This window comes from Gymnogyps californianus, chromosome 4 (assembly GCF_018139145.2).
Source record: "Gymnogyps californianus isolate 813 chromosome 4, ASM1813914v2, whole genome shotgun sequence".
NCBI lineage: Eukaryota > Metazoa > Chordata > Aves > Accipitriformes > Cathartidae > Gymnogyps > Gymnogyps californianus.
The window spans coordinates 20,402,679-20,423,700 of record NC_059474.1 but is presented as its reverse complement, the minus strand read 5'-3'; the positions used below and the strand labels follow the sequence as shown (position 1 = coordinate 20,423,700).

General features: G+C 40.6%; 1 protein-coding gene across 1 annotated transcript in view; it reads left to right on the top strand.

Moving 5' to 3' along the window:
• The first annotated feature begins 12,364 nt into the window (after positions 1-12,364).
• DHX15 (DEAH-box helicase 15) overlaps positions 12,365-21,022 on the top strand; it is a 48,422-nt gene continuing 39,764 nt past the window's right edge. The window contains exons 1-2 of the mRNA XM_050896746.1: positions 12,365-12,493; positions 18,652-19,000. Of these exons, the coding sequence (XP_050752703.1) occupies positions 12,426-12,493; positions 18,652-19,000 (417 nt within the window). The 5' untranslated portion in view covers positions 12,365-12,425. The remainder of the gene's footprint in view (positions 12,494-18,651; positions 19,001-21,022) is intronic.

The following is a 21,022-nucleotide window of genomic DNA, read 5'->3' as shown; positions in this document are numbered from 1 at the left end:
TCTCTATAGTTGAAAGGGTAATGTGATTTAAAATCCATGTACCTTACATTACTAGGACTCTTACTGAAACTGTCATTGAAGATTCTGAATTATGCAATTCGAATATAGTTACTTCACCTCAAATGTCAGCGACATCAGCCAAGCAATAATTTGATGATGTCACTTAATTCACTCTTCCATGACTGAACTGGTCTTGAAGCACTCCTGACTTTTTGTTTTACTTTCAGTTCAGAGAGTCGTAAAAATATTGGTCAGAAGGGACCTTTGGAGATCATCTGGTCTAACCTCCCGTGTGACCTGGGACTCTTGCCAGTGCTAGAGCAGGTCAGCCATGGCTTTATCCGTGTGAGTCTTGAGAAGCCCCGAGGATGGAGATTTCACTGTCTCCCTGGGGAAACAACGGTATGAACCTGCTCCAGTGCTGCACTGTCCTCCTAGCAAGTCCAAACCTCCCTAACTGAAATTTGTGCCCATTGCCCCTTGTTATATTGTCTGTTACTACGGAGGAGAGTTTTGCTCCATCACCTTTGTGATTCCCCTTCAAGCATTGTAGGCTGCTGATAGATTGCTGCTTAGCTCTTCTTTGCCAGACTGAACAAGCCCAGCTCCCTCATTGCTCACTGATGGCCAATGACCAACCACTCCTCCTTGATGCCCCAACTGCCTTGGTGGCCCTCAGATGGAACTTCTCCAGTTTCTCCACATCCCCTTCAAAGTTGGACACAGACTCCAGATATGCCTTGGCCAGTGCACCTCACTGACAGTATCTGAATGAATCACCCTCTTCACAGCTGACTTAAGAAAACAGGTACTATTTAATACTGTTGGCTACTGAGTTGTTGCAGTAGTTTTCCTGTATCAGGACTTTGAGCCATAAAGACCTTTGGTTCTTAGAGAACTATTGTGGAACACACAACTTTTGGTACAGTCTTGGCTTTGCTTCTTGACTGTACTGGGGCTGCTTACAGGTTTCAGGATCATTCCTGTAGGAAGTTTATCTAGTAGCATGAATACATTGTCTCTGCTCCTCCTCCAGACGAAGAAGATAAAGTAACAAAGTCAATTTGCAGGCCAAGGCACCATCACTTGAGCACATTTCAAATAAATATCAAGCAAAAATATAGTATTTTGCTCTGTTGTTTTCCCTAATAAGCTCTTTGATGGGGATGGGAAAGAGCTGGAGGTTTGGGGAATTCGGGGGGAGGGTGGGTTGTAATGCTAGTTTCAAGAGCTAAATTTAATCATGTGGCAATTTTTTGCCACATAATACGTACATATTTCTGTTGGTGAAGACCTACCCAGAAATACAAAATACACACTGGGAGGGAGTCTTAATGGTGAAGGTACAAGCACACTAATAAGTGATAAAGAAACCCTTACCTATCTCCTCTTTGAAATTAGAAGCCCTTGTTAATATTCCAGCACAGACCTGGTTTATTGGGCTGCTGGCAATAGCAGTAGATCTATTTGAATCGAAATGAAAGCTGATGGAAGAAATTAAAAATACAGTGCAGCAGCCCAGTGCTGATAACCATATATGGTACACACCACATATTGAGAAATGGGCAGAAAGGAAGAGGCATTAAGAGTAGCATCAGTGCAGACTGGGATGCATTGCATCACAGGCATCTTGAAAGAACATACGATGAAACTCAGAAAGCTGCATTCACTAAACAACAGCAAGGTCAGAATTTAGGCTAACGCTTAGTTCTGATCTAGACTCAGTGTAGGGTAATTAGATTTATGTGGTATTTAACACTAGGAATTTTTCTCTTCCTGTTTCTTCTTTCTTTCTTATTCTCACCTGCCTCAATGACAAAGTCACAGTTGTATTCTACATAGCATCTGGGCTCATCTCCTGGGAGATCTGTGACATTGTACCTAGAACATATGGCCACTTTGCGTTTTCCCTGACCAAAGTTTCACCTGCAGCCTTCTCTCTTAATTTGTTCTACATTATTCTTTTTCCTCCAGTGAAATATTAGTTCTGCTTCCCTCTCCTTTGTGGTTTAGAGTTGATTTCTCAACATTGGTAACTTGCAACTTATTTTTAATTGAAAGTACATGTTGGTGTGTGGGAGTACATACACAGCCTATGCAAGCCTGTGCATGCATGCAGCACAGAGGAAGACTGCTGAGAAGGACTGCTGAGGACAGGCAGGGCTCTGTAGCCACAAGCTCTATGTACTTTAGAACATTAGGATAAGGGGGGAACAATGAGTGAGAAATAGGTCTGAGGTTTGCAATTTGATACCAATGTGCTGGTGAAGACACACACGCTTGCACATTAAATGTCTGATGAGGGCTTTAAGGCAAAAGAAGGTGACACCCTTCCTTTTCCTTAAGTGCTTTGTCTTTCAGTCTTCCTGTGACTCTTTCATCTTCACTTTCAAACTTTATCCCTTTAGAAAGTCTGAGAAGAGGCTCTGTTCAGAAGGCTGAATTTTTGTTCTTCTTTCTTCTGTTTCTGCTTCTCTTTCTCTTGTAACTGTCAGCTCTTATGCTCTTCTGTCCCTTTACCACTACTGTTTTTTCCCTTGGCATTCTCATCTTTTATACACCCCGCTCTTTTTCCTTCCCCCTGGGGGAACACAATATTGGAACTGAGATGAACCTAAAGAAGTAGTATTCCTCCAAGGAGCATCCAGATGATAGGCATGAGCAGAACTGGATGATTTTGTGAATGCAAGAGTGGATAGGACAGACTATATCTCAAAAATCTTCATGCTGAAATAAATTAGCATTTTTCATACTGACCCTATGAAACAGCACAATTTTCAGATCAAGTCAGCAGATGTTTTTGAAAGCACTGACACCAATCTCAATCTTAACTATTCTGGAGTTAGTATAGAAAAGTGATTTGTTGTTAAGATATGACAAAGCAGATTATGAACATGTCTCTTAGCTATTTCTTAGTATTAACTACTGAGAACATTTTAATTCAATAGCATTAATCACCATGGCATTAGACAGGGGTGACATTTACTCTCAATCAGAATACAGGTGGGAGATGCTGTCGTTACAAATAAAGCTACCATAGACCACCTGCAGAATCTGTACGGGTTATTGTTCAGTGGTATTCTTAAAGCACAAAGCAGCAAACCTCTTCTAGATCCATCCTGGGGATTACAAGACATTATTACCCTCAGCTTCCTAGCAATGTCCCTCTGCTGGACTGTTAATACTTTCCTGCTACCCTAACCTTCCAAGAAAGCAACTCATGTAAGCGCTCCCTAACTCATTTCTGTCCAAATGAGAAAGGTTAACTTAAAACAGTCCAAAAATTAGCTCTTTGTTAACGCGGCTTATTTCACAAAAGTAGATCAGAAAGCTTACAAAAACTACACCTATGGGAGAACTTTAGAGTTAAAGGATGTGTAGGAGGGATATTAGAGCTTTTTGTTGTACAAATGTCTATCAATAGACAGGTAACAGAGCTGCTCAGGTCTTGTTCTGCTATTTTAGATTTATTTTTAAGCGTCTGAATAGATACACCATTAAAAAGATGAGCATGTAAGAGTCTCATTTGATTTAACATCCTCTACAAGGTCCGCAGTGTTTCGGCTATGTCCTGGTTTCGGCTGGGACAGAGTTAACTCTCTTCTTAGTAGCTGGTACAGTGCTGGGTTTTGGATTTAGTGTGAGAATGATGTTGATAACACGCTGATGTTTTAGCTGTTGCTAAGTAGCGCTTATCTTAAGCCAAGGACTTTTCAGTTTCCCATGCTCTGCCAGCAAGCAGGTGCGCAAGAAGCTGGGAGGGAGCAGAGCCAGGGCAGCTGACCTGAACTAGCCAAAGGGGTATTCCATACCATGGAACGTCATGCCCAGTATATAAACAGGGGGGAGCTGGCCAGGAGGCACGGATCATGGCTCTGGCATCAGTCAGCGGGTGGTGAGCAACTGCATTGTGCATCACTGTTTTTTTTTTCCTTCCCCCCCGCCTTTTTTTGTTATATTCCTTTTCATTACTATTATTATTATTATTATATTTCATTATTATTATTGTTAGTATTATATTTTACTTTAGTTATTAAACTGTTCTTATCTCAACCCACGAGTTCTGCCTTCTTTCCTGATTCTCCTCCCCATCCCACCGCGAGCAGGGGCAGGGGGGACGGGGAGTGAGGGAGCAGCTGTGTGGTGCTTGGCTGCTGACTGGGGTTAAACCACGACAAGCTACATCTTGGAGGACTTGAAATGTTTTTTCCTACTTTACTGTTCCTGCAAACCAACATGCTTCACTGTAGGATACTGCATGCTTTTCATAGAATATTTGTACTGAAGATTCAGTCCTTACCCCATCACTCTCCCACACAAGGTGCTAAGCAGCACTGCCTTCTTTTAAAGGAAAGAAAATTCTCTAGGATTCTCCACTGTAAATTTGCTCCAAGGTATTAATCGATTTCCACTGGAATGTATGGAAAAATAAAGCCAATGTCAAATATCTGAATATTTCTGCAAAAAATGCTGAATAAGTGTTTTTCTAAGAACAGCTAATATTATTCATGTAAATGTAAACAAATCAATCAGGATGTCACTTTAATGTAGGATCAGTCATCTGGTATGGAAAAATGCATATTAAAAAATAGCTTTTACAAGAAAATACACAATTCTTTGGTCCTAATCCTCCAAAGATATATTCAAGTACTGAACTTTATCCACTACGAGCAGTGTCAGGCTGTTATGTCATGGATTTTTTCAGGCGATCTGGCAGCTGCCACAGTGTCCTGCCTCCGGTTGCTTGTCTGTGTCCCCATGCTACTCCATCTGTTGTCCTTGTTGGGAAACCAAACACGCTAAGAAACTGCTTTTACGTTGCTGTTGCTAGGCTATTTTTTTAGCCATATCGGTTTCACAGCCTGATGCACTGCATGACTACCCAAACAACCATGCCATAGCGAGGGAGAGGGTACTGCAGAGACGGGACTGAGCACTCAGGATTGGGACTGCTTCCTGATAGTGCTGCAGCACTATCTTGAAAAACCTCATTTACTCCTGTGGAACTACTTGCTGCATGTTAAATATAACATAAGACTGGGCTGTGTGTTACATATTTCATGTACCATTGCATAGATAGAAGGTACTTCAAAAACATGTTAAAATTGCAGAAGCACTTCTTTACCTCTGATAACCTTAATTCTGCCTCCCTTCTTATTATAGTAGTATTACAGTAATAGTACAGTACTGCTATAATAGTAGTATTACACATTCATATAGTACATGAAAATACTATACACAGTGCTATACACAATATAGTAGTATTACACATTCATAGAAGACAAGAAGAAGTTTGAACCAGCATCGCTTTATTTAGGCCATGTAGGCTGCATAACACCTAACAAGCACAGATGAGTCCCAGCCATTCTCTTTTCTGGAGGCATCTCCTACAACAAGGAAATGTTCACTGACATGATGCAAGATGGGGCCCAAGAAAATGAAGCCTGAAAGCAAGCTGCTGCCTTCAGAACAAGTTATCATCTGCTTTGCAGTTCAGGTCCAAAGAGTCTGAGCAAGACTATGGCAAGAGCATGCTCTTCACTGTCCTCTTTCTCTGTACCTTCCAGATCTGGGCAGAAACCAGCACTTACATAATAAATCCAACCTGCATGTGTATAGATCAACTATCCTATGTGCCTAGGGCAGGCCCAGTTTAACACAAGAAAGAGGCCATACATATGGCTCACCTTTGCAAAGGCAGAATTGTGTAGAAAACAAGGTCACCACTACTCTAAATACAAAAGTGAGCCTAAGGGCACATGAGACAGTTCTTTATATTAACCTAGATATGGCTGCTATAATTTTAAAAAATGCTGGAAGTATAGCATTCTCCTTGTTTTCAGCTGAGAGGCAAGTTGCTCCAGCTCTACAAAGAAGGTCACTCACCAGAATATCGTATCGGTTCTTTTGTTTTTACAAGAAGGAGCAGCTCTAGCAGCACCCTCTCCTTTCCCTTTGGGAACAGTCTTGCTCATTAGAGAGAAGGACATCGTTACAGGGTACGCAATGTAATATAATAGTGCTTTAATCCCCACCCCCCTAAAAAAAACCCCAAACTTAGCCAACGACTTCTTTCAGCTCCTTTAGGACTGTTATACTGGTTTTCAGATTATACTAAGGTTGTTACTCCCAGCTGTGAGCTGAGGATAGAATGACACACACTAACAAATAACCTCACTTCTACAAGGCTAGGGCTTTATGGTAATAAGTTGGCAAGAGGGAGGTTACACAGCTGCAGAAGTTTAAATCTGCTTTCAGTGTTTTCATTGGCTGCTGAGGATTTTTCTGCAAGTGGACTTCTAACACAGTTGGGGGAAAAAAGTCTTGATCATCTAGGGAAAGAATAAGGAAGACCATTTGTTAAAAAATTGGGCCCAGCTGGGCAAGGTATGATTGTTAATGTTTATGGTTTGTTACAAACTATTTCTAGGATATGATGGATTTTTAGTGTGTATAATTTTCTACTGCTATTATTTTGTTATGTAGTCTGGAACTTATTATGAAGATAAGGGTTAATATTTACCACTTTAGATGTTAGTAGCCCATGAGGTAGAGGTTATCAGATCGCCTATTTCACTGCTCACTAGCTTTTTTGTAATCTTAGCTTGTTGAAACTGCATATGTTCTATACAGGTAGCAGAAACTAAGCAAATAAGTTTCCTAATACTTAAGCAGATACTCAGAGTGAAGATGTACCACTGGTAGATCCAGCATGCCTAATCTTAGGCATGAATATGAATGTTTTACAGATTGTATTAAAGACAGCACTTTAAAAAAAAGTCTTAAGGAGCTAATGCAATAGTGAATAACAGGTGATTGTACTCAATACAAAAGGAATGAAAAATATATACCAATGTAGTACATTTTTTCCTTTTGCTGATGTGAAAAATTTGCAAAGAAAACACAAAAAAGAATCAGACTTTTACAAATAAGTGCCAACTGAAAAACTTGCATTTGCTTTTCTTCCAATACTCTAGCACAAGATCAAACAACAAGCTTGAAATTGTGGTCTTCTCTGACTTTAAACAGTTCTGACTTTAAATAGTTACTGCTCCCTAAAAACACCTTATATTTAAGGAGCTTCTCACAAGATTTCAGACTTGGCATAGAAAGCAGTTAGACTGTAAGGAGCTTAAAAGATAAACTGCCTTCACATACAACATATTAGCCTGTAGTTTCAGATGTTTCCAAATGCAGGAGGTATTAAAACAATGCCACTTTAACCACGAAGACCTAGAAGTTACGAGAACAATGTGTGAATTCCGTGTATAATGAATGTAAATTAGACATATAACCTAATTTACTCAGGGGTGATGTTTTGCATTTACACTATTTCTTTGATTTATATTCAAAGCACACAATGAATACCTGCTCTTGCAAGGTTTCTCTGAGGGGACTAAAGGTGATCATGAGGCCTCAGCAGGTGACTGAGGGGCTCAGAATAGCAACTGGTTGTCTACAGCAATGTATTTTGTTCTAGAGAATGGGGTTTCTTTCAAAAAGTGGTTTGTCACTCTGGTTAATGTTCTAGTAGATAAAAAACCTGCAATCTCTCTCCCTCGCCCTGCGCCCCGCCCCCCGAAACTTTACCAAACCCATTCAGACCTTTCTGACCTGCAGACTCAGTGTGTTCTGTATGGGATAACATTTAATAACCATTCATAAAATTCAGATAGTGTCTGTATGGCTGATAAAGTTTGCTGTCATGGCAATACTGCTGTTGCCATGCTGGCTTCCTACTGCGTACTTCCCAGAGCAATTCAAAGTGTTGATTTATATATATTTGAAGTGTTGCAAAGTTTAGCTTCTCTAATTACAGAGAAGCTGCCTCTTTTCTTCACTGCAGAAATTGAGATCAGTTCATGTATTCATCTTCATATTTTTAAATTTGAAAAACGTGGAAGTCTGACATTTTTAAACATACTCTGATTGTGGGTTCTTGTCTCAAGTATTCTTTCTCTGATGACATGACAGAACATGAGGATAATATCCATTTATTCACATGGGCTTGGTGGGGGAGGACAGAAAGAGAGTTTGTCTGTGATGAGCATTTGCATTTAAGGCTCCTGCATAATTTTTGAAGGGTATTACCCATTTTTATATATATATATAATTTTAAAACAGTGATTGCAATGATAATTATCAGAAATACTTCATTTTCATATTTTAAAATTAGTTTGCAGGAAATTATTTAATATCATATTTTGTAGATTTATAAAAAATAGGAGTTAGACTTGTTTTTAAAAAGTAAACTATTAAAAAAATATATATTGGCAGCGCAAGTGTGGCCATAGCATTGGGAGCATATAGACTGTAGCTTAGGGTCTACCGCAAGCCAGCCAGCCATTAAAGAAATATGTATTACAGAGGTTTTAGGGCTCTAACACACAAGCTTTAGTAGATTTAACCTCTCCTAGCTGTCTTACAACTCTGCTCATTATTGTGGCTTCCATTGCAGCAGCAGCATTCACTTCACCATCCCCTGTTTAAGCTTAAGCCAGTGAAGAAGGTGTGTTTCAACTAAGATGCTAGACTGGATAGATCTCATTTTTCTGCCCTTTATAGACCTGGTAATCTCTAGCAAAGGGGTAAAGCAATTAGCTACAGGCAATAATATCCTAAACTGTGACACTAGACTTCTCTGTCAGAAACCTCACCTGATCCAGGGTAGGTCTTTGAATTGCAGCTTGTCTGAGACCCATGTTTATTCTTTTGGGGAGAACGCAATGCACAACTAGAAAAAGCAAAACAACAAAAAATTAGAGATAATGTTATTCTCCTAAGCCATTGTTTCAGTTTTAAATGTTAATGCTCCTTTCAACCCAAATAGCATAGTAAGTATTATGCCCATACCAAAAGCAAAGAAATATTCACTGGAAATTGGCTAAGAGGATTTTGATACCCACGAGTACACTTTTTAAAACTAGGGTAAAAAATGGAGAGTAGAAGAGTAGATAGTCAAATGGCAACTCATATAAATGTATCCTGTTTTAGTAATCTAAGATTTTCATTTTTATAGATGGATATAAAAGACGGGGGGGGGATATAAAAACCTCTTATTTAACAAATGCCTTTGAAAAGGCAGAAAATATGCTTAAATATGCCCTATTTTACACGTTTCTTTCATCCTTTAGGCTTTTGACGTAATGCTTATCACTTTGTCATTATGAAAATTTGTGCTTACCAATCTTTTTTTGTCTCGTCTCATCTTATATTTAGGCTGTGATCCTGCAAGCACTTACCTACATGCTTAATTTTGCTACTCTTAGTAATCCCTTTGAAGTTAAAAGGATTATTTGCATTAGTAAAATAAGGCATGTGTGTGCTTGCAGGATGAAGGCCTTCCATTGTAAACTCTTTGGGATGAGACCAGATCATTTATTACACAGTCGTATAGCTCAAAGCACGGTTGGGTGGAGGATGAGTTCAGGAGTTTGCAAAGTATTGTTAAGAGAGTGAACTAGTGTGTGGGTGTCAGTCTGGGGCATAGCACTCAAGTAGCTGCTCACCCCAACTAACATGCAATCTTCCTCCCTTCTTTTTTGCATTTGCTGCTGAGGTACAGCCTAAGATCTCATACCTGCTGAGATACCTGCTTTTTTCCTACCTCCTAAAGCAGAAACTTGCCCGGTGTTGGCCATGTGGTAACCTGCAGCAAGATCCTAAGTAGCTTTATGCTGCTGTGCATAGGGATGAGCAATCAAGATTTGGAATTTATAGCTGCAGAGCTCTCCAGGCTCCCATTGTTGGACAGTTGCTGCCTTCTGAGAACCGCACAGCAGTAGCTGCTCATCCCAACCGATGCATGTAATGCTTTTATCTTCTTCCTCTGTTTTCCCACTTTCCAGGGAGACCTAGCCGCTATTTTTTTTTTCCTCCCTTCTCTGAGAAGCTAAATGTGTGCTATTCAAACACTCTGTTTCAATAATCTTCTGTTTAAGATAGACATCATTTAAAATCCACTTGGGGAGATATGTAGAAAGTCTTCCCTTAGCTGCATTCTGAGAACACAGCTCTGTGTACACTACCACAGCATCACAAAAAATAAGCTTGATACTTGGGACAGAGAGAGACACCCTGTAACGCTTATCCTCTGGCAACCTCTGACATAGATATCCCAGTGTTTTTTGTAATATAACTTGAAAAATTACTGCCAGCTTCACAGGAAAAGCTCAAAATCCAGCTTTCCAGGAATATTTATTTCAGTTGATAACTCTAAGCAGAATAATGTTATTCTTATTACACTAGTGTCTAGAACTCCAGTTGAGCTGTGGGTGCCGTTTTGTTATATTATCTAAAATTAGCAACAGGAATGCTCTTCTATTAAAGAACATACTCTAATGAAATATTTTAGTAGTTATACTGATGTAATCCCAGAAAATCTTTGGAACATGAAGCTATGGACAAACACCCACTTGCTGAGCTGGCTGTACTTGTGGAACAGGTCACTGCTACTTGATCTTTCCTGACCACTTTCGAATTTGTTAGCTGAGCCATTTATGTGAATGCTCCCTTGCTTTCACAGTCAGAGTTAACAAAAAATTATTATTTAAAACATCTGAACTAACCCAATTCCTTTGACCAAAATGCTTAGGGAGCGAGTGTTCATTCAAGTAGGTGAGCAAAGGTTGTGGTAATCTCTGGCAGAAGGGCTATGAAGAGTGACGGGGAGCAAGCCTTGCAAAGTGCATGTTTTTCCACAAATGTACCTAGATGAAGAGAGATACTGATATGATGGTAGTGCTTTTAATTTCTATCTTAAAATTACTTGTCTATGGTATGAATTTAAATGACTACAGTAGTGCTGAAGGAGCATGAAATAGACTGTGAACGGAGAGGGGAAGAATAGAGAACAGAATGTCCAATGGTTGATGTTCCCCAAATAGCTGTCAGAAGTATCAAGAACAGTGCCTCTTGCCTTTCCAGAAGCTCTTAGAGACTGGCTTTTATCAGCTGTGCTGAAGTATCAAGTGACCACACTGGAAGGTGAGGCAGCTGCTGAGACTTAGTGCCGGGAGGGAGCAGAAATGGCCGAAGGAAGTTGTTGTGTGAGAGCAGAGGTTGCTCAGCGAGCACCAAGTGTGCTTCTGACCTGAAGACATGGTCATTAGAGGCATCTCATGGTCTGCCTGACTTCATCTTCTCCTGCCCAGGCTCATCTGTGCCTTCAGTTAGAGGACAAATGCTACTTGTGTGGATGGTTAACCCAGTTCTTAAAAGGTGCTGGGGGTGGTAGGAGATGGGGAACAGCTCATGGGCACAAGAAACAACTCTGATGACCAACTCTTCTGGACCAGGCTTAAACTTGCAGACTTCTGCTGGCAGTTACGCTGGTTGGAAGTGTGAAAAATAACTAATTACAGCTGTAACTGTTCAAGCAGAACTTAACTGTAGTGAGGAAATGGCACTTGAACTCATGTGTCTTGTTTCACTTCAGGAATTGTGTTACTAAATGCCATCGTAGCCATGCTCACACTTAGAGAACTTTGATGTAGTACAACTAAACAGGACTATTGGCGTGTTTGTTAATGAACACAGGTTTCCCTTGCACTGGTAATCTTACATAGACACAGTAGACAAACTACAAGAGAAAGTGGCAAAACCTAGTAACTGTGTTTCTGGGTCTTTCAAAGACAGTTAAATTTTTTCCTCATGAAATACACTGCCATGAATACTTATTGTTGACATTGGAGTAGTCAAAGGCTTTATGTGCTTCTACAGCATGTAGATAGCTTTAATGTCCCTGGTTTTCTACTATTTCTGCTGCTACAGATGACTTGTGAAAGATGGCCTTTTTCCACACGCAGGGCTAACGTACCCAGGGAAGTCCGTGACAGCCCAAAACAGAGGTTTACCAAGACGGTTATCCTAGTTCAAACTCCCTCCGTGGAATCTCCCGTTCCAGCACACGCGTGCCCGGGCGAACAGACAGGGCTGTGGAAAAGGGTTTTTCTTGTAGGGCATCAACGGTAACGGCCAGGCTGCCAGCCCCTAACACGGCCGCCCCGACTCGCCGCGGAAGGTCCCTGCGCAGCCCGGCCCCGCTTTCCCCGAGCGGCCCCGAGCCGCAGCGACCAGCCGCCTCCGCCGCCACCATCATGGCGGGCCCGGCGCGACCCTTGCAGCGCGCGGGGCGGCGCCGACCGTTGGGCGCGCGCCGAGGGAAGGCTTTCGCAGGCGGACCCGCCCGCGCGCGCGCTCCACCCTCTCCCCCCCCCCCCACGTCGCCGCGCGCGCCAGCGTCTCGCGCAGCCCCGGCGCTTCCTTCCGGCCGCCATTTTAGTCGCTGTGCCTGGCCTCGCGGCGCCGTTGCTGCTGCTCGAGGAGCGGAGAGCGCGCTCCGCCGCACCCAGCCCCGGCCAGCCCGCCGACCGACCGACGGCCGCATCGAGCGGCTGCGCGCCACCCCGCCCGCCGCCGCCATCATGTCCAAGCGCCACCGCCTAGATCTGGGGGACGATTACAGCTCCAGCAAGAAACGCACCACCGACGGGTAAGGGGCGGCCCGGCCCGGCCCGGGGAGCGCGGCCTGCGGCGGGTGGGGGATCATAGCGGCTCCCGCGCAATCCGCTCCCCATCCTCGGCTTTGGCCGCTCCTCGCGGAGCTGGGCCTCCCCGGGGAGCGGGGCGGCCGCCATGCGGGGTGGAAGGAGCGGGTTGCAGCGGCCGAAGCCGCGCGGCGAGCCCCCAGCGGCGCCACCTCGGCTGGGCAGGCCCAGGAGCCTCGGCGGCTCTCTGGAGCGCTAGGCCTAGGCCCGGGATCGGCCTTTCTGTCGGGGCCGGGCCCCTCGGTGGGGGCAGAGGAGGCGGATGGCGGCAGCGCGGTGGTAGGGAGCGGGCGGGGAGAGCCTCGTGTGGCGGTGTTGGGAGGGGGAAGGGGAGGAAGCCGCCGGCCTAGCCGCTTGGGCGAGCTGGGCTGGGCTCCCGTCGCGGTGGAGCCGGGGGCGGCGCGCTGCTCGGCCCACTCCCCCGCGCCCGGCTTTGTCTGAGGCTCTTTTCGTTCTTTACCTCTTGTTCCCCCCCCCCCCCCCCCCCCCCCCCCCCCCCCCCCCTTCTTTTTTGTTTGTTTCCTTCATCCTCTCTCTGACTTGAGAGGTCTGGCAAATGTGGTCCTAGAGGTCATCATGAGGTTTGGTCCGGCTGTATAATTAGTGCCTACTCTGGTAGGAACGTTATTTCTTTGTTAACGTCTTTCACTCGGTAACCGGCAGGGATATGCTTGACTTCAAGTAAGCATCGATGGTGAGGTGGGTTTTGGGGTAGGGGTCAGGGGAGGGATTCTATTTTTTCCTTAGTTTTGTAAAGGTTAATGTTTTAGGACTGTACTGCACAACGTTTAGCAGATTTTCATTAAGATTAATGAAATGGCAGGAACACAGACAATACACTGGTGCTGTCCTTTTATACACAGTTGGTTTAGAGCCTTCTCTACATAATCTCTTATCCTCTAATTGGGCGGGGGAGGAAGGCAGGTGGCTCTTTAAAGTACATTTCTGAAGTCTAAAGAAACACAAATAAATACTATGTTTATCTAGTCTGTCCTTCTTGATGGAGCACAAAAGACTTCCGTGAATTAATCCATTTCTAAAGTCCAGCAGCATTGTTTTGGTCTAGATTATTTATCTAAGAAAAATACTTAATCTTGTTCTCAAAGCTTGCAATAACTAAAAGTCTACCGTAGCAATTAGTGTTCATTGATAAACAGTCTTTGAAAAACTTGCCTTTTTTTTTAAAGGTGAGCTTGTATAGCTTCAGTTTTTAACCCCTAGAGTTTGATGCATTTTTCTCTGCTAAACAAAAGTGAATGTTTATTATTGAACATCTATTTTTTGTATGTAGGATCACCATAATCTTATTTTTTAAATAAATGTATTGAGCTGTTTATTTCCTTTAATATGTTTTTGCCTGAGTTGAAAGAAGTTCAAATAGCTCTTCTGTGTATACAGAAAAGTTGTGCATATGCAGCTTTTTTGTACATAAAGATTTTTGTAAAATTTTCAAATGGTTATGCCAAAACTGGGCATTGTTTAGACATGGTACAACTGTTACAGTTGGTTGTAAAGATAATCACAGGTCAGTATTTCCTTGTTTGTATGTTGGTGGATTTTATAGTTTTGGCATGGTTTTATTTGGCATTGTTTTTGCTAATTATGTAGTGTCATCCTGAACTCTTGGTCTTACCGTTTTGTATATACTGTAATGAGTTTCCACCAGTGGTAAAACTTTTTAACCAGAAGTCGTTGATCTTTATGGCACCAAAAAACTATACAAGTGCTGGTCTTGTGCCCCTTCTTTGTCTCCTCCTCCGCTGCCAATAAAAGCATTAAATGGCATAGGACTGAGAACAAGTCACTATAAGCATAATTATTGAGTGTGATTATTTCTGGTATTACTTGAAATCTTAATTCATGTAGCACAAGCCATACTAATGTTACATTGTCTTGATTTATTTTAGAGTAGTTTGCTTTTACAGCTTATGGAAGGCTGTAAGGAAGATGCAGAGAGAGATTCTTGTTAATAGCATGTATGTACATGTCTTCCTCTGTGCAGAGAGTGCCTTTATGCAATTTAGTTGGTTTTGGAGCTGGATTAAGCTGAATTAGCTCCTTGGATGGTTACCACTTCCCATGCAGAATAGTAGTTTATCTTGCATTCAAACTGGACCATCTGACTAAATATGAAAGTTGTATTGAGTTTCCCTGCATTTTATTTAGTTCCATTTTAATTAAGGCCTGTATTGGTATGTGTGGCTCTACATGGCAACGATGCCAAGCCAACAGGCTTGTAATTGTTGATGTAACCTTAAGCATTGGCACAACATCTGTTTTCTTCCAGTCTTGAAGTATCATCTATGAAAGTAAAAAACTTCTTTGGAAAACAGGAATTGTATGGGAAGGTTTTTGGTTACAGTATTTGTGTGAATTGCATACATACTATTTAAAATCTGTTGATTTTTTCCCACACATACTTAACTTCAGTTGTTGTTGTGTAACATCACAGCTACTGTGTTAGTGGGATGTATCAGTCAAACTAATTGTACTTTGTTTTTTTATGTATAGAACAGAAATCCTCCTTTAGCTGCATTGGCTTTCTTGCATCAACTGTTGCCATGTCTAGTAATGGAGAAAAAACACTGATGTTCTATTAGATGTGCTTAGACTTCGACTGTGATGATCAGTGGTTTTACCTTGTGCCCTTTGTTTCCATTTTCATTTTATATGCTTTTCATCCTCTGATTTAGTGATTGCAACAGTGTTTCTTTTGTATCCATGTGTGTATATATTATATATGTGTGGTCATAAGGAAGTGAAAGCAGATAGCGGACCAGACTGCTTGAAAAACAAAGCAAAAAACCCCAACCCCCTTCTGATTATGGAGGCTGTTATGGGATTCAGGCACAAGACAAATGTGATCAAATTATGATTCTTTTATTGTTCATTTTTGGGTTTGAGATCAGTTTTCTCTGTGCAATAATGAAAAGTAACATAAATGTGACAATTTATAAATTAAGAACTGCCAAGTTGCATTTTTAGAAAGTTTAGTAAATTCATATGGCAGTGTAACTGTCATTCCTCTCTTCCCTTGTTGACTAAAGGAGTCTGGATGTGTTTGCTAAGTTTCAGTAATAATGGGAGACTGGGAAACATTTTTAGGAAAAAAAAAAAGTGCTGCTATAAAATGATCAAGTATTAGAGAGTAAGTTTGATGGCATGTTATATGTTGTGTTTTTTCTATTCTGAGATCTGGTTGCCCCCACTTCTCTTTTTTTAAGAGAGACACAACTCTCTTGATTAACCTGTAAGTAGTTCTTTACTTCTGAAACGTAGATAGAACTTGATAGGTTTGTTGTCTTATTTGTATTATTAAACAGCTGTAAGAGCTCGATGAAGAAACTGAGAAATGGGGGATTAACAGGACTTTCCGTTCTGGATCGTATTTGTAGTCCATTTAATCCACTGTCTTGTTCTTGAGGTTGTATTTTTATCTATGCTTTAAGCCCACACAAATTGCTACCAACACGTAAGATGACAGTGCTGCCCTCTCCCTTGTGCTGCAAGTGAGTGTTTGGGAGACTACCTCAGAGAACTGAGCTGAGTTAGAATTAACATTGGTGGAGGGGGTCTAGGGAGGGCTTGTTCTGCACAAGGCCATTGAAGTGCTTATACCAACACACAGGAAGGGTTGGCAACAGTGTGGTTCTGTTCATTTTAGCAGTAGTGCTGGTTTATGTGAGGCTGAAGCATACCTGAAGATACACTTGATCGGTGATGTAGAAGCTTCTGACATCATACTGTTCAAGTAAATGGTTATGGAATAGTTTGTGTTGTTGGTGTGGTTTTTTTACACTTTGACTAGATACCGATGAAGAATAAAAATCCTTCAGAAGCGCGCACACACAAAAAACCACCAAAAACCAAACAAAAACCCCATTAATAGTGTGTCTTATTCTTCTCTTCAGTGAAGGGTGTGCTGTAGGTTGGTGCATTTTACTCTGGCTTTACTATTATTAAATTGCTTTTACACCTTTATTTCCTTTTCTTATTAATGATATTACTGTCTGACCGTGCACTTGTTTATCCCAATACCTGCGGATGTTTAAAAATCTGGTTGTGAATAGCTCATTAACTGCAAGTTGAAAGCTTTATTCCTGTCTGATACATGGTCTTAGACTCTTTCACCATTAAGTGTAGCATAATGGCGCCTAGTTCCTTCGGTTTGTAACAGGGGTAACTTTTCCATACCAGAGAATATGAATCTATTGAGTTCTGCAATATTTGCCTGCCATTTTACAGTAAGAAGAGATTTCTAGCTTGTACAGTGTTTGACTGTGTTGGAAGGAATGTTGAAGCTATGGTATCTCAGATTCAAGCAAATGATCTAAAAGGGCCTTAATTTTCAGACAATTCAGTGTCCAAAGCTTTAGGAAAATCTATATACAAGTGAGTTAGGTAAGTGACAGTGAACAGTATGTTTTGTAATCCTTCTTTATTTTCAATGGGTCTGTGTTAAAAGAGGTCGTCTTAAAAAAAAAAAACAACTTATTGCAACAACCTCTGAAGCCATAATATGTTGAAGTATTGTGGGGGAAAAAAATACAGCCTGTATAGATTACATTCATTTATACAAGAACAGGAGTGGTGGTTGTTTCCAATGTGCAGCACACTTTGAATTAAAACTTATAGAGTCAGTACTAATATAGTCTTGGTTACTTCATCTTCTCTGTAGGTACGAATTTGCTTATTACTTCACCAGTTACATTTGAATGCCAACTGCATGTTTAAAAAAAAAAAAGCTGTGGAGAGGAGTGTTGGCCAATAGTTTTCTTTAGAAATGTTCTCTAGTCTTTCTTTCAGGCGTGCCTGAGTGCTGGTAAAGAAGAGGGGGAGGTTTTGTTTTCTCTTAATGACTATTCCTAAAAATGTTTATACGTGCATTTACTATAAAGCTGGTGTTGACTTAGTTTGTTGTTTTGCCTTTTGGATGGGATTTCAGTTAATACACAAAATAAGCTGAAGCTGAGGATATCCTCAGTTTTGCAGGCAAAGATGCCACTAATCTTTTGACTTACACTGTTTTAAAATGTGATGAGGTGTTTTTGTAAAGTGGGGCTTATTTCAAAGTGCTGAATTAGGGTAAGTTTGGGATTTTTATTAGAAGTATGTAGCTATAGTTCTTTGGGTCAAACTGGGGATTTCTTTGCAAGTGTTTCAGTGTTCGTAGGGAGCGTGAGATTATGTGCGAAAATAAGTACATGGATTTGCAAAATCAGAAACTGCCGCTAAGACTGAGGCCAGAGATTGAAATTTGAGTGGATAACTATGGTGAAAATACTGTTTTTCTTTTGCAAGTGCAATGAACTTTTTTTTGACTTAATATTTGGAACAAATGGGAATATATAAATGCTGGTTGTTTTAAGTGCGTGGTAGGAGGTGATGCTGGAGAAGATGGTACAACTTGGTAGTGTTAGGTTAATGGTTGGACTCTATGATCTTAAGGGTCTTTTCTAACCTAAATGGTTCTATGATTCTGTGAACTGTAGTGGCTGGTTTTAAGTCTGAGTTTCAGACTCAACAAACTGTATATCAAAGTTGATTGAGTCAGAATTGTATGGAAGACTTTGAACAAAAAAACCTGCAGAGTAATTGTGGGACACTAAAATCAAACTTTTCTTCCAGGGCTCACTTATCTTGAGTTAGTTTTTGTGGGTTAGCATAATTCCCTTGATAGGTAGGCAAGAAGACTATTTAGTGTTCTCTTATTTTTCTGCAGCAGCAGCAAGTAGGGATGGGAAGAACTGTGAGAAAAGTCTAGAACGTACAACTGATTCTTTATAGTCATTAAAAGAAGAGGGTTAAGACAATGCTCTCTTCATGTGATAGCTTTCTTCAGTCTTGCCTGTAATGAGAGGAACTGTGACAGTGCTTATGTACAATGAGTGTAACTATGTATATTTAATATTCAGCATGCATCATATACTGTTACTCTTTGCTGCTTATCCTTCCAGGTAGCTGTTTGCAAGGCTTTTTAAAAGATTTGATTTATATCCACTTTGTACTAGATACCTTTAAAGTTGTGTTGTATTTAAATTCCTACTCTGCATTTAAATATTCAAGTATCTCATTTTCTGTTGTGTCTCTTAACTCATTTTAGGAAAGATCGTGATCGGGACAGGGACCGTGATGACCGTTCTAAAGATCGTGACAGGGATCGTGACAGAGATAGAGATCGTGACAGAGAAAGGGACAAGGAAAAAGATTTGCGACCTACATCTAACTCTACGTACTATGCGGCTGCTGGGTTACCAACTATAAAACCAGCAATGATTCCACACAGTATTAACCCTTTCACAAATCTACCACATACACCACGATATTATGACATCCTGAAAAAAAGGCTACAACTTCCTGTCTGGGAATATAAAGAAAGATTTACGGATATTTTGATTAGGCATCAGTCATTTGTGCTGGTCGGAGAGACTGGGTCTGGTAAAACAACACAGGTGAGTTCTTATGTATATGATACTGCAGTTTTTTAAAGGTTGAGGCTGTTGCTAGATGTGCAAGGGGGTGAAACTTGCTTTAGTTTCTTGAAATTCATTGTGTAAGAACACCTCAAATTGTGAGCAAAACTAATTTGATGAATGTTTTATTTGCTTAATGAATACAAAAGTGAGAAGAACCTTTCAGCATCTTCCCCTTTCACAATCCAATCCTGTTCTCTGGCCCCTGCTTCTATTGGGCTTTATGATTGGTAGTTATCTTTTTGGTAAAGGAAGATAAAGAGATTTTAATGGCTAGACAGAAGTGTACTAATACACAAACTGAGGTGATGGTTCCAAATAGTTTATTTAGTTGTTTGAGTAGATAGCAGCTGGAAAGTAGGAAAAATGTTACAGAAGTAGGGACTTGTTAGTGTTTTATGAAACTTACTGCTGCAGCTATGAACTTAAAGGGAATTGAAATGTCAGATACAATTCTGACATGATCTGATTGGATCATGTGTTTTGGTGATATTCAAACTTGAGAGGAAGAGACTTGTGTTTCCTTGGTACTGAAACTTCTCAGAGGTCATATAGCTTTCCAGTGCTGCAGTTAAAATAACTTTTTTTTTTGTAGAGTCATGGATGTAAAAATATTTCTCAGCACTGAAAATAGTGATAACAGATTTGCAGAGCCTCCTTAACCCTTAAGAAGAATTTTGGGGACCAGTAAACAGGGAGGAGCTAAGATATGAGGAACACCACCGTGTGTTTATAGCAGGACAAACTTTCTCAAAACTTCAATCTATCCTCTGGTTTGCTGTTTGAAATCTGTGTGGAAAAGTGATGTAAAAAAGTTCTTTGTTCTGTAACCTGATAAATTCCTTTTATCTAGGCAGAAAATAAAACTGAAGGATATTTTAGTCTTTATAAAATGGATTATAGCTAACGTACAGTAAGTCTTAGAGAAATAAATTTTTAGTCATAAAATAAAATTTGGATGTCGAGAAAATGTGAAGGACATAGTAGTACATTGGATACCTTTTATAGCTGTGCCTGAAATATTTGAAGTTATGTGCCCTTCTTGCTGCAAATTTTAGGAACCAGTGTCTTGTTTGGAAGGTACCTTATGGCATTATCTGTATTGCTTTTTTAATGTGTATAAGCTGAGACCAGGATTTTATAGAATTCTTCAGAAAAGTTTGATTATGTAGTTACTTGGAAGCGATAGTATTCTGAATATTCATGTAAAAAAAAAAAATCGGTACTTATCTGTATGAAAATGATTTCTCATTGCATGATCTGAGAATTGAAGATCTAAAGGGTGTGTGTTCTTAATATCTATGCCTTAAACTTCAAATACATCTTATTGTCATGTCATTCCACAGGCATAAAGCTTTTCCTGAATTGTCTTACTACTTTACCCCTTCCTTTCCGAGACCTAAGGCATCTTTCCTAAAAATGAAATTTAAGCTCCCAAAAGCATGTAAGCTGTCTTGGAAGCTTCACTGCTTCCTCTGAATTCTCTCTATGACATTGCAGATACGTTTTGAAACAATTGAGAGTGTCTCTGTAGGAACATATCACTGAAAATGATCCTGCTGCCACTTAATTAAAACCTTGTTTTGCATGGGATAGCGTCACATCCTTTTTGTGATCAAGTGCTCTCTTAAAACCATTTGGGGGATGGTTGTTTTTCTTCTCCTTACATTCATTGATCAGAGCAAGATAAATAATTATCTGTGGTTAAGAAACCCTCTAATGCTCAAACTGAAGGTGTACATGAACTATTTATGCTTGCTTTTATTGGTATAGAGTTGGCATTATTTGAAATATATAATGAATTGTTCTTCCAAAATTATTATCTTCCCTTTCGTGGCGATAGTAGTCGGCTATGTAGTAGTAGATAATCTCTTTGAGAGTGAGCTGCTGCCTGTTAAGTCTCTTCCCTGATTATGTGCACATTTTCCCTTTGGTTTTGTAGAGCACCCAGATTTGGAAATGCTTGGCTTTGACAATGGAAGCAACAGGAAATAAAACTTG